This window comes from Dromaius novaehollandiae, chromosome 2 (genome assembly GCF_036370855.1).
Source record: "Dromaius novaehollandiae isolate bDroNov1 chromosome 2, bDroNov1.hap1, whole genome shotgun sequence".
NCBI lineage: Eukaryota > Metazoa > Chordata > Aves > Casuariiformes > Dromaiidae > Dromaius > Dromaius novaehollandiae.
This window is the reverse complement of record NC_088099.1, coordinates 19493495-19506066: the sequence shown is the minus strand read 5'-3', so window position 1 is coordinate 19506066 and position 12572 is coordinate 19493495. Positions and strand designations below refer to the sequence as shown.

General features: G+C 38.7%; 1 protein-coding gene across 2 annotated transcripts in view; it reads left to right on the top strand.

Moving 5' to 3' along the window:
* The window catches only part of GPR158 (G protein-coupled receptor 158), a 214474-nt gene that overhangs the window by 146203 nt on the left and 55699 nt on the right, over positions 1-12572 (top strand). For both annotated transcript variants that reach the window (XM_026101601.2, XM_026101600.2), the window contains exon 6: positions 10972-11081. In XM_026101601.2, coding sequence (XP_025957386.1) covers positions 10972-11081 — 110 coding nt within the window. The remainder of the gene's footprint in view (positions 1-10971; positions 11082-12572) is intronic.

Here is a 12572-nt window from a genome sequence, read left to right as displayed (position 1 = left end):
ACACACATACATGCACATCAGCAGGAGAATGGAATAGGAAATGTCTGTGTATATAGACTTTGCATGCAAAAAGCCCCTTTGATGTTTGATTTATAACTGTCCCCTTATATGCATGCACATATGCATAAACACAAAATAAAATTCTGCAGTGTTGCAGAATTAATATATGTTCTATAGTATCTCAAAGGTTTTTTTAAGCATTAATATTTGAACAATCTAAGTATCTATTTCTGTTCTGTTTTTTTTATATATTTTTTTTTCCTCTGAACCTCTGTGATAGGTGGAGGAGTAGAACTCAGGTTTCCTCGGACATATCCGTCCAGCTTAACTCAAGGACTCGTAAGGCTGGTGGGTCAGACTTCTCCAGTTAAGGGTTAAATGTACTGGTAAAACTCTGTAAGAGCTCGAAGATCCTAGCTCTAAAAGAGTAAAAATGTTATTGATGAAATGATTTGGCAGTATCTTGCCACATGCATGGCAAGGAATGTAAGATCTCAGCTACCTCTGAATGCAAATTCAGATGCCAAGAGCTGGGAGCTGCTGCCTCAAGGAGATGCTCTTCTGAAGAGTCTTCAGCTCTCATTTCTTCTCAAGTGGCAAGAGCAATGGTCAGAAATGTGCTGGATGCTTTACAAACCTAGACGAATGGTTGTCCTCACAACAGCAGATGTGCAATTGCAGAATTTATTTCTAGTATGTTTGTCTTGAATGGCCAGCTGAAAATGAAAATAGGAAGACTGGAACCGTGCTACAGTCCTTATTTGCCTGCACCTCGTAGCCTAAATGCAGTGAGGAAGGGAGGAGCATGTTTACTTGAAACCGTGCTTGAGGCCATACTTTTCCTTACTCACATGTACAGCTAAAGTTCTGCCCATACGGATCTAGAGGCCTCTGTTTATAGTCCTTGCTTGTGAATCTCAGCTGCTTTCTAATTGTAGAGATGACTTTTTTTTCCTTTTCTGTCCGCCCTTAAGAACTAGAAAGGCCAAAATTTAACACAGATTATATATTCTATGAAGAAAAGGTTGTTAATGGAAATATAGAGGATGAGAGTTGCCTCAGAAACACAGAACAAGAGAGCTCTCTTCCATCACTGAGAGGCTGCTGTTTTCCAGTGTGACAGAGAAGAATGGAGGGCAGTTGTGCTGTTCTTTTAAAAAACCACCTAGAGATCATATGTGATCAAGAAAAGATCTCATTTTGAATATATCTGTTAGCAATTTTTTTTCTAAACTTCTTTTCATTTCTCTGTGATAATAATTTATCAATATCTGCTCAACCCTGCATAAATATTTTTCTTCCCTGGATTGATATAAAACAAAAATTATCCTTTTGAATAAAATCAAAGAGCATGACCACTGTGGTCCTCTTAGCCAAGCAAACTGTCCACAATTTTTTGAAAACAGTCAGATAAAAACCCTTCTCTGCACTGTACATTTGTAGAGTTTTCAGCCATATTGTAATAAAATGCAAAAGTCTATGTGAGTCTGTGTTTTATGACCTGATTCTTGCATTAAGTATACTTGGCAAGTTGCTCTGAATAATTTAGTCTATTATATCTTGATTTAGCTGCAACTCTTGCAAAATTTATTTCAGTATAGACTACTTTACCATCATGTTTTTAAAAAGGTTCCTTTTTCTTGAAATTACAGATATGGTCTTAAAAATGAACTGGTAGATTTTCCTTGTTTTTAATAAAATATAGTACTGCATATTGCATTTCATTATTCATAAAATAAGACTAGCATGTTCTTAGCCCTTTTATTAAAATATGTGTCAAGTATTTGGCAAATGATTGTGCTGGATGGATAATTATCTTTTTTGTCTGAGATATTTCAACTCCCTAAACTAATCCTCTTTCCACTTCCTGGGTGACCATACCTATGTTAAGAAAAGATGATAATAGTGCATCCAATAAGAAACTTTTCCATTTTTTTCACATATGAAAGAAGTAAACTAGGACATTCAGTTTACTGTTGTCATCTACCAAAGTGGCATGTCACCCTGAAAATAACTTGAACAGATTAAAGAAATAGTTGGATTATAAAAGGTAACTGGTGGAAGAAGTAAATGTTTTAATCAGGAGATATTTTGACTTTACATCTTCCTTTGATTTTACAGTTTCATATTTTGCATCGGTATGAACAATTTTTGAAATGTGCCTGAATGCATACATACCTGTTGCCTAGGTAAAACATTCTGATGAAATTCCTTCTATTAATTTTGAATTACACTTTTTGCATGTAATGCAAAGCATAAAAAAAAAAGTGTTAAACAGTTAAGGAGTTCAGCTCCTCCTCTACACTTCACTTGTGCTTCTCTTCTCATCCTTAGTGTGGATGTAGGTGCCCCCCTGACTGCCACAACTGCTTATCTTTGCTTTCAGAATTGCTGCTGGCAGAGCACTTCGTCTAATGATCTCCACTCAAAACCTGACAACTTGCTTGATGAGGAAACCCGTATTTTCACATATTTATCAATATTTAGCTGGAAAGTAATCCAAAGCCTTTGTGTGTGAGTCTTGGGGAAAAGAAACATCAAATAAAAGATTGAACAGCTTCTGTGTAGTCTGCATTGCTCTTAACACTTGCAGCTCTTTATGAAGACAGGGAGTCAGGTAATTTTTTTCATATTTGAGTAGTTACCTTTTAGTGAAGTCGTAGGCTTCTAACTCACTGGCTAACTCCTAAATGCCTTTAAATCAGCTCAGTGACTATACATAAATTTCATGCTTTGAGGTTGTGACTGGTGACCTACATGAGTCAGGAAAACATTTTTCCCCGGTACATAGTTAGTTAGATGGATTCTGGCAGGCTTTACATTTTCAAACAACACAGTTGTTTCTGTTTTTAAAAAACTTGTTTAAACAGATTTTAAACTTTTTGTGGTAACGTGATTTGAGTGGACACTTCTGACATCTGGCCAAGTCCACATCTGGCCAGCTCACAGGCTCCAAACTACTGAGATCAGCCAGCTCTCAACTCTGCAGGGACTGACTTCTGAGGCTATTCAGGTTGCTGTGAGGATAAATATATTAGAGAAAGTGAAGCAATCAGATGTCTGCTAAAATATATATGAGGGGTACAAAGGCAGAGGAATAACTGACATGTCAAAGCAGGTGGATAAAATAGTGCCAACCAAATCCATCTCTTTTTGGATTCCCTAAAAGTATTCATTTTCTTCTTTTGTTTTGCAGTGGTGGGGAAGCAGAAATTTATTTGAATGGGAACACGAAGGACATATCAGACTTTATTTACTGCTTCTCTCGTCTCTCAAGAGGCAAAGTGACTAGAGCTATTGTATATGGGGTTTTTTTTCCGATCTTTGGTATTTTGTTCATTGCATTGCACCCTGTCACAGTCTCAAGGGAACTTCTGAGCCTCAGAACTTCTCCCTGTCTTTTACTAGATGTTGCAGAAGCATTCAGTAACCCACGCTTGCCAGTGGAAGATAACTTCCCTGGGCAAACATTTTCCACCAAAAAACTTTTGACTTTATAACAGCTTGGTGCCTATAGACTCTTGCACTGGTAGACCTAGTACAACATGAATGAACATATTTACTTGTTTTAGGGTCACCACTCCCTGGGCCATGGAATATCTGGGGTTTGCCAGATCCATTGAAATCACTCTTATATTTGGGAAGCTTATGGTTAAATAGTTTGTTTGATTTCATTAGTAACTTTTGATAGAGACTGGACTTTATGGCAAATAAATGCGTTTTGAGGTCACGCCTATAAGTAAGTTTTTCCAGAGCTGGTAGGATCTGTGACATAACACTTTTTCTTTTCAAATTGGAGGAAAGACATGACAGCCTCTTGGAATTCACATGGACATTTATTTTCCTCAAAATAAACTATTCAAATTTGCCATTCAGGCTTTGACTGAGGTCTGCTTCACAAGCAGGAAAAAAAAGAGGGAAAATATTTAAAGATACATGAATAAAATAGCATCCTAGGGATACAGTCTTGTGTCAAACCAGAATTATATCAAATGTTCTGTTTGCTTAATCACCAGATGAATCTCTCAGGAAGCTAAATGAGCCTAATTAAAAAACAAATGCCTTCCATAAACAGCTTTAGAGATCTGCCATTCCTGCCTGATGAGGATGGTTCCAAAGTATGCTAAAACTTTGTGATAGTAAAGCTTTGTAATGAATTAAGTTCTAAAATTCTGACTTTGTATTTTATACCAGTGCTGATGTTTATTCACTTACACTGCATCATGGATTTCCAAAAGACTTTACTGGCAAGATTTTGCTGAAATGCAGCCTGAGGTTTGATATACATTTTGACAGGAAATGGAAAAAACTTGTCTACAGTAGAAAGTACAGTAAAGAGAGAGGAAGGATTTCAGTAGACAAAATTTCAAGCTGGACTTTGGGTGGTTGGTTAGGAAGAATTGTTCTTCTTTTATGAAAAAAATGAAAGATCTTAAATGGTCACAGGTCTTTTCACTTTGACATGCATCTTTTCTGAAATGCACTGCCTCCAGTAGCAGAGCGCCTCCAGCACTTTGTGCTGGGGAATTGATTCGGTTCCAGTTCGAAGGCAGGAATAAAACCTACTGAGTAGTTACTGTGGTTTCCTGCTGGAACTATTGGCTTTAGAGAGGCATTGAGCTAATGATCCAGCACAACTCTTCTTTAAAATTGTGAGATTTGCTAGGATGACAGAGTGACGGTGCTGTGTAGCCACAGGCCTATTAGTGTAAAATATTGTGCCTTAAAAAGCACATGTGGTTTAAAAAAATGAGAGAGGGGTGGAAGGAAGTATTCTTTTTTTATATAATTAGCCTAAGATTATATTCAGCTGCTATTGTACCCCTAAAATATTCTGTGTAGTTGCACCAGAGATATTTGTTGGTAGTACAGGATTGGATAATGAGTTGTGCATTCACTAATATTTAAGCAGATGCTCTGAGCTGTGAATCATGTTTTGAACAGTGGTATGTGGTGCCCATGGTGTATATAGGCTCATGAATGCCTTCATTCATGCCCATCTGTTAAGATGGCAGTGTGCCCACATACAAGCGCATTGGTCCCTTCTCTAGAAAGCGTAATGCCAGACTGTGAGGAGTTTGGATGGCAAGCTTGTCTAACGCTGCAAACTACATCTCTGTTGCAGGAAATCCCATCTCGGTATTAGGGCTGAAGTGCTGACAGGTCACCTGATGTAGTAGGATATCCTGGAGAACATTTTATATGTTTGTAAAAAACTGTCCAAACATGGCAGAAGAAAGTAGAGTGCCCATCTCAGAGGCACGGCAGGATGCTGAGAGGCCAAGTTGTATGTAGCAGGCAGGCGTGAAAGCCGGAAGGATCACTTGGAGTGTCTGATGGTTTGTTCTGTCACTTAATTGCCTAGAGACAGCCCAAGACAGCTATTCCAGTCAGGCGAGGGCAGATGGTGTTGGGCAGTGGAACAGATCAGACAGATCTCATTGCACTTGCTCATAGATGCCTGTTAATGGAATGAGCCCAAAGGGCATTATCTTAAATAGCAATAAACAGACTGCGTAACAACCTGCACCAAAATGTGCAAAATACTTGCAGCAAATTCTGAAGTCATACAAAAAGCATAGGTAGTTTTGTTATAGGATTAGTAAAGCTTTTTGGATTAACTGGCCTCAATTTTAAGGCAAATTTGATTATTTGAAAACTAGAAAAGAATTAACAGTTTCTCATCACTTTTGCCCAGAGTGGATAAGTTTCACCTCAGATGCAAAAACAGGGATGAACTTGCTGATGCTTAAGCTCTAAGCTGTGGGTCTCGTTTCCATGTATCTAACAGGGATAGCTGAGGGCAACAATAAGAAGAATTCAAAGGTGAACACTTTAGACTTTTTTGAGTTAAAGTCCTGCTCAAAATTTTGAACATTGAGGTTTAGGATTTGTAGCACTGTCAATTCCACATATTTTTAAAAATACTCGTTCTTGGGTACCTCTCTTTGATGTCTGACTTTTTGAGCCATTATAGTATGCACATTCTCTCACAACCTGGACAGAAATTTGCCGATTAAAAAGGAAAATGAGATTTTGATATATGCATTTGATTTTTATGGCTTAAGAATTAAAGTAAAAAAGAAGTCTTAAATACATTACATGATTTTGAGAGTTGGCTATAGAGTGTTTGGCTCAGACCTCCTGAGGCAGGTTATTAATGGACATATAGCAAAGCTACTTTTCTAAAATAACTCCTTAAGTACCCTTCTAGTCAGTGGAGGCGTGTATTTGAAAGCTTTCAGATGGAGATTCTGTCCAAGTAACTTAAGTCTTGAACTTCTTCAAGGCTGTCAAAGACGCTTGCTTTTGTCCATGGTTTATCTATGGAATTATGCATTAGTAGGGCTGATTTACTAGGCACCTAAAATTTAGGCAGAAATTATATGCCCAATTTAGGCATACTGACTCCCATTCAATGCACCTTGGGGAACTGCACAGTATTAATTAAAATATTTTCTCCTGGATCTAGTGCAAAAGGTAAAAGACATCCACCTTTTCCAAAATGAATCATCTTATAACAGGTACAGTAAAGTTGATCCAAGAAGCAAAAGAAGATTTTGTGTTACATTGAATTAGTGCTCACTGTTAACATTACAAAGGTCTTATAAGGAATTTTTTTTCTCTTAAGAAAACTTTATAAATGGTATTTTTCTTTTAAGAAGCAATTGCACTGAAACCGTAGAACTCATGTATTTGCTCCTTTTTTTGTGAGTACTATGTCTGTTATGCTTTTGAATACTAAATTGTTCAATGTTAGTTCTGTTTGCACCATTATTGCACCTGTCCTGCTAACAAAAAAATTACCACTGTGTCTGAGCTGCCTGTATAGATTTTAGCCATTGTTTTTAGACAGCAAGTGTATCTGTTCATCCTGTCAGCTGAATAGCTGAGCTGGCTGAATGCTGTGTCAGCATGCTAAGTCTCTCTTCCATGTCTGTAATTCTCTAGCTCTGAGCATCCTTGAATGTTAGCTGGTGACCTTAGAAAGTCTTTCCGTCTGACTCCACAAGCAGTAGTATGACTACTGGGACAATGTGTTGGCAAGGGTAATAATAGCTCGAAACACTTTGAGGTTAAAAGCAAATATGTAAATGCATTTGTCCAAATGACAAAAATGAGCCACAGTTTATGAAGTCTCACTGAACAGGCACTTTCTGAGTTCTTCTGGTTTCTGAGTGTTTTTTCCCCAAATCTATGTTCTTTAAGGAACAGAAACTGGTGTCTAGCATTTATATAGACTGCAGGGACTGGGGAAAGGGTATCAGATTTCCTTATGTATAGTAAAGAGTTTTTGTGACACACATCCCCAAATCTCTAAGCATTTTTCATGAGATTTACACTGCTGTAATGGTTTAATGGATTATAAAAGCAGAAGAGAGAAAATTAATTATTGTCATATTTTTGGTGGACAGAGTAGTCATTTAGAACTACAGAGGGAGTCCCTTGTTCCGTTGACAGCAGCCTGGGTATTTGGGTGAATCCTGTGCTCATCCTGTGCTCCTAGCTTGGAGCTAACCAACACAGGCTGCACATTGTGTATCACTTTAAGGAAGACTTATCTCTGGGAAGAACAGTAGAGAATGGGAGTTTTGATAATCAGAAAGCAGAAGAGGTTGATATGAAATAAAACCAAGACATCTCTCTTTCCTTTTTTTCTTAGCTATAGAGAGCAGTGGATGGACTTTGACCAGACATAAGTTCTTTGGAAGAATGTTATTCCGCTAAGATGCAAAACTCAAGCATGGCTTTTGGCATACTGAGCTTCCAGGAGAGTGCTTCTCTAGCCCCTTGGCTCCTGGCCACTAGAGATTATTCTATTTAAAAACTGTGCCACTAAAACTTCCTAACATCAGTAACAGAAGCAAGCCAGTCATATACTATCAGTCCTTTCACTGTGATCATAAAAGACTTAATGCTGACAAAAGCCTAGAGGGAGCATGCAACTGAACAGCCCAGTGAGCCTTGATGGGAATGGGAGTGACATATTATTAGGAAAGACTAAGAAGTAAAGCAAAGTATCAGTGTAGTAATTCTTGCTGTTCAAAGCCTTCGTCCATACCAGACCACATATAAGTTGTAGAAGAGCAGGTAGAAATGGATGCTGGCAATTTGGGAGGGCATTGCAACTGTTCTCCGTCATTTAAATAAAGGAAAAGATTTTTCAAAAGACCCAAAAGAGAGTCAGACTTGGATTGAGTCTTTGGCAACTTCCACAATATAATTGAGCACTGGGAGAAGAACTGGTTAAAAAGTGTCTGTATTTAAATGGGGAAATGAGAATAGTTTTCACCAACAGAGGGTCTTGCCTCTGCAGCCTTCACAATTAGCTGCCACATGCCAGCTCACACCATGCTGCATTTGTAGTGGTGTTTTCTTGGTTGATCGGTAGCCAAATGCCTCACCTGCTTATACAAATGGTTCTGAGCAAATCAATGAGATTTTCTGGACACAAGCAGTTAATATTTCAACGGGCGACTGCAGACAAAATTGCTGTGTCAGATTTCATGGCGAAGAGAGCTATTACGCTTGTTCAGGAAATTCTGTGCCTGGAAAGTGTTCAGACCATCCCAACTCAATCATCTGAAAAATTCTGCTTTCAGATCAACTTTGAAATGTTCAGAGTCACTGCATGCCAGTCTTTTTGATAGTACTTTTCTAGTTTGGGAGAATCAAGGATGAAACAGGATGGTTTCTACCCCCTGGCAAGCCTCAGGAGGAGGGTTAATGCTACAAACTGCTCTGGTTCTTCAACTGTTCTAATGTGTAAAACTGTATGTTAGGGTAATAGGTCATTACTATCATTCAGGTCTTTCTGAGAAGCTTTTTGTTGGATGCTGTATTTACACAAGCATGTTCACAGGTGCATGGATTTATTTTATTTTTCCTGCTGACCTTCCAAAGAAAAGTGGGCCTTTGCTGCATGCTATTCCCTTCCTTTTGTGCAGCATTTGTCAAATTCCCAGAAAAAGTCTGCTTTGCAACATCTTCAGTCCAACAACAGTGAAAAAAGCAGGTGAAATGTTGCACCATGGTTTGATTTTCGGCAAGCATATCTTTTAAAGAAATAGCTTGATTCTGCTGAGAAAAGTATTCCAGGGAAGCACAGAAGCTTCTTCTAACTCTCTCTCTCTCTCTCAACCCACATGTCTGCCATCTTTGCCCCCACTTTCCTAAATACATCTATGTCACCCAAAGGACGAGGTCCTGGGCTTTTGGCCAATATCCTGGGCTTGAATTCCCACACAGAAAAGCATTTACTTAGGAAAATAATATCATGTGGCAGCTGGTAGGCACAATACTACCTCTACTGCCAGAATGCAGTGACTCTAAATGAAGCTGAGTGGCAGATGGCCTAAAATGTTTCAGTGCTTTCTTTCTCTAGACCAGGATTACTCAATTAATTTGTACTGTGCTAGGCTGGGTTATTTTAGCAGGTCTGGCTCGAAGGATGGGATGCATTGGCTGTAGCGCTGCTGGACTAGGCAGGATCTGCAGAGGGAAAGACTGTCTCCTGCTGAATCACTGCTGGGGTCAGCAGGTTCCTGGTGGGGCCAGGCAAGTTTGGAGGAACATGGGACACCAGAGACATTGCCTGCTGGGGCTGGGTGAAATGTATTCATGGCTCAGATTGTGACTGGAGTCCACCATCTGAGTAGCCTTGTTTTAGAAGAAGGGTGGCATTTTACTTGCCAATGATGCTTTTACATGAATGACACCTGCAAAGGTTGTTTTATGTTACTGTTTGTTGAGTGTTGTCCTTACATGTGGTACTCAGTAGGTACAGAGAAAGGCCTTCTGTCTCTCATAATTCATCTCCAATATTATCTTCTTTCAATTTATAAAAAGTTCTAGAACAGTCTAGGTCATATCCAGATACTGCAGTTTGGAGACATGTGATACAGGTACAGAGGATGAGAATTTAGTCTCAAAGTGAGACAGATCTTTTTGCCCATCTCTCCAATGATTAAATTGAAACCTTTCCTTTAAGGGTTCAAATGATTTTGGTGAAGAATGGAGGAGAACAAGAAGTGTCTTGCATACACAAAAGTAAGTTGCAAGCAGAATTTTTAGCTGGAAGATGGCCAGGGCAGGACTGAAAGGAGAATACAAACGGGCTATCTCAGGAGGAAGCTTAGACAGCAGACTGGGTTACATGTTATTGCCTTGAAGGTGAGTAGGAAAAACCTAAATTTAAAGTACTTAAGAGGAAAGCAGCAAAGTGTTTGGGAGAAGGAGGGCAAGGTTGGAGCAATGAGGAAAGAGAAGATGCATTTCATGAGGACCAGAAGAATGTGTAGTAGAGAGAATTCAGCCAGTAGCAACTTTCTCTTGCTGAGATCAGAGAAATCCAAAAGAATAACCAAATTGTTTTTTTGGTTTAGCAAGTGCCAATGCACAGGCAGAATCAGTATAGCTTAGTGAGCATATATGGGGCGGAATAGCAAAGAGCCAAAAATTACATCAAGGTATGGGGGTTTTTGACAGAGAGTGGCATCTTTAGTGTGACAGAGAGTGGTTGTGAGAGAAAAATGAGCAGCTCACTTTTAGGTTTATTAGAAGGAGTGACTTTGAAGTGTAACCTAGTAAATACAGTCCATCAAACCGGAATTAGGCCAGCTGCATATTATTGGAATAGCTCAAGGAAAATGTCCTTGTTTGTTCTCTCATCTTCTCTGGGTACACGTTTTCACTTGGTTAAGAGAAGTCAGTAGAATTGCATTTAAAGGTGTTGTCACTTCACAGTCTGTCACAGGGCTTTTGCCAGCTCCCTTCAAAAGGAGCTGCTGCTTAAAACTGTGCCAGCTGGTTGATCTGATCATCTAGTCACTTTACTAGAAAATCTAAATATACAGCAGTACAAACTGAAATATGTCTGCTGTCCTGTTTTGTAATTATTCTGCGTTTGAATGAAGAACTACTTTCACACTGAAGCAGTACTGAAGCTCTCTCTATCTTTCTGTTCTATAGGTTGTCATTTTGTATTTTGAGCCAAGTGTATTTCGCTGTGTTCTCCTAAGATGGGTTCGTCTTCTGGGCTTTGCTACTGTTTATGGAACTGTGACGCTCAAGCTGCACAGGTATTTCACATGTTATTAATTTCCATCTCTGTGGGAGTGTGTGCAATCTGTGTGGGTACTCAGAAATCAAGAGCTGCAAATATTATCATAAACAATAGCTTTTTCTGATTTTTAAAAACACTATGTATTTCTTCTCACTGTTCCTGGTGAAATTATATGCTGCTAATCCCAGTGGAGGACTATAAATGCAGAGAATATTAATTGTAATGGTTGCTCGAGGAGGCTGTGTGTCAGAAGTGTTGAACTGGAGCTGCAGAATTTAATGAAGAATGTATACATCAGCTGTAAAATTGTTCCTTTTCACAGAAGATTTTACTTGAATAAAGAAGAATGTAAAATATCTAAGCTTGCCTTGTAGAGCGGTCATAAAAAGAGATATTTTCTTAAAGTGTTCAGATACAGTGATGGTGAGTGAAATAGAACACACTGTAGTAGATACACTTCTTTTGTTTCCTTCTGGCTCATAAGTCAAGGGCTGCTTTCTTCAGGCACTGACAGCAGATAGGCTACACACACGGTCATGAGCGTCAGTGCCTGCCAGCAAAAATGTGTGGGAAATTCTGGGTTATGCTGGGGGAAGTTCCACTGCGTTGGCAGCACATTCAAATGAGATTCAGAGACCAAGACTCAGAGACCTAAGTTCAGATCCCACTTCTACAGTCTCCTTATAAATTCAAGCTTTTTCTAGGCATGCTGGATAAAATCTTAATGCTTTACCCCCTTTAAACTTTAGTGAAAATAATCACCGATATGTCCTGTAAGTATTTTTTATGAAGTAAAAAGAAATGCAGTGTGTATACATGGTACTTAGGAATCTTGGATGAAGTAGGCTTGCTCATCTTTTTACCTTTTTATCCTTTCATCTTTTATATAGGTTTCATTGCCATGTTGGCAAGGGAGGTTCAATATTATGCTTGTAAACTGAATGAGGGCTGAGTATCTTGTGTTTAATATTGCACTATTGGATTGTCACATTTTAGGTGGAGAAACCTGCTTTTCCATCAAAACAGAGCCTCTTCTTGAAGGTCCCTTTTAGTTGTGTCCCTGGTTACAAGTGTATGCTTTGGCTGGTAAACTCTATCTGTATAACACTGTGCCTGGCCACATCTTCACATTGAAATTCATCCAGAAAATCTCATATCTTCATGTTATTTTCTGGGATGGATAATTTCTAATGGAGAAAGAATAATAACTGGAACACTATAGAAAAGATACAACAGAACTGCTGATTTTGTTTGGATAATTTTTTATCTATAGCTCAGATATATAGAGAAACAGCATAAGACTATAGAAGATTCAAATCATCACTGCAGTTCTGGTACCTTAATAAGTTGTTTATATTATTTTACATGGTGCTAGGAAGCAGTATCGTGACAGGAGCATTGATCTTCTGTTTATATGAAGTGAGGAAAGACTGAAAATTGGGCAGAAAATCTTGCACTTCTGGTTTGCTCATTCAGCTGTTTGGTGTTACTTGGTACCTGTGCTGGC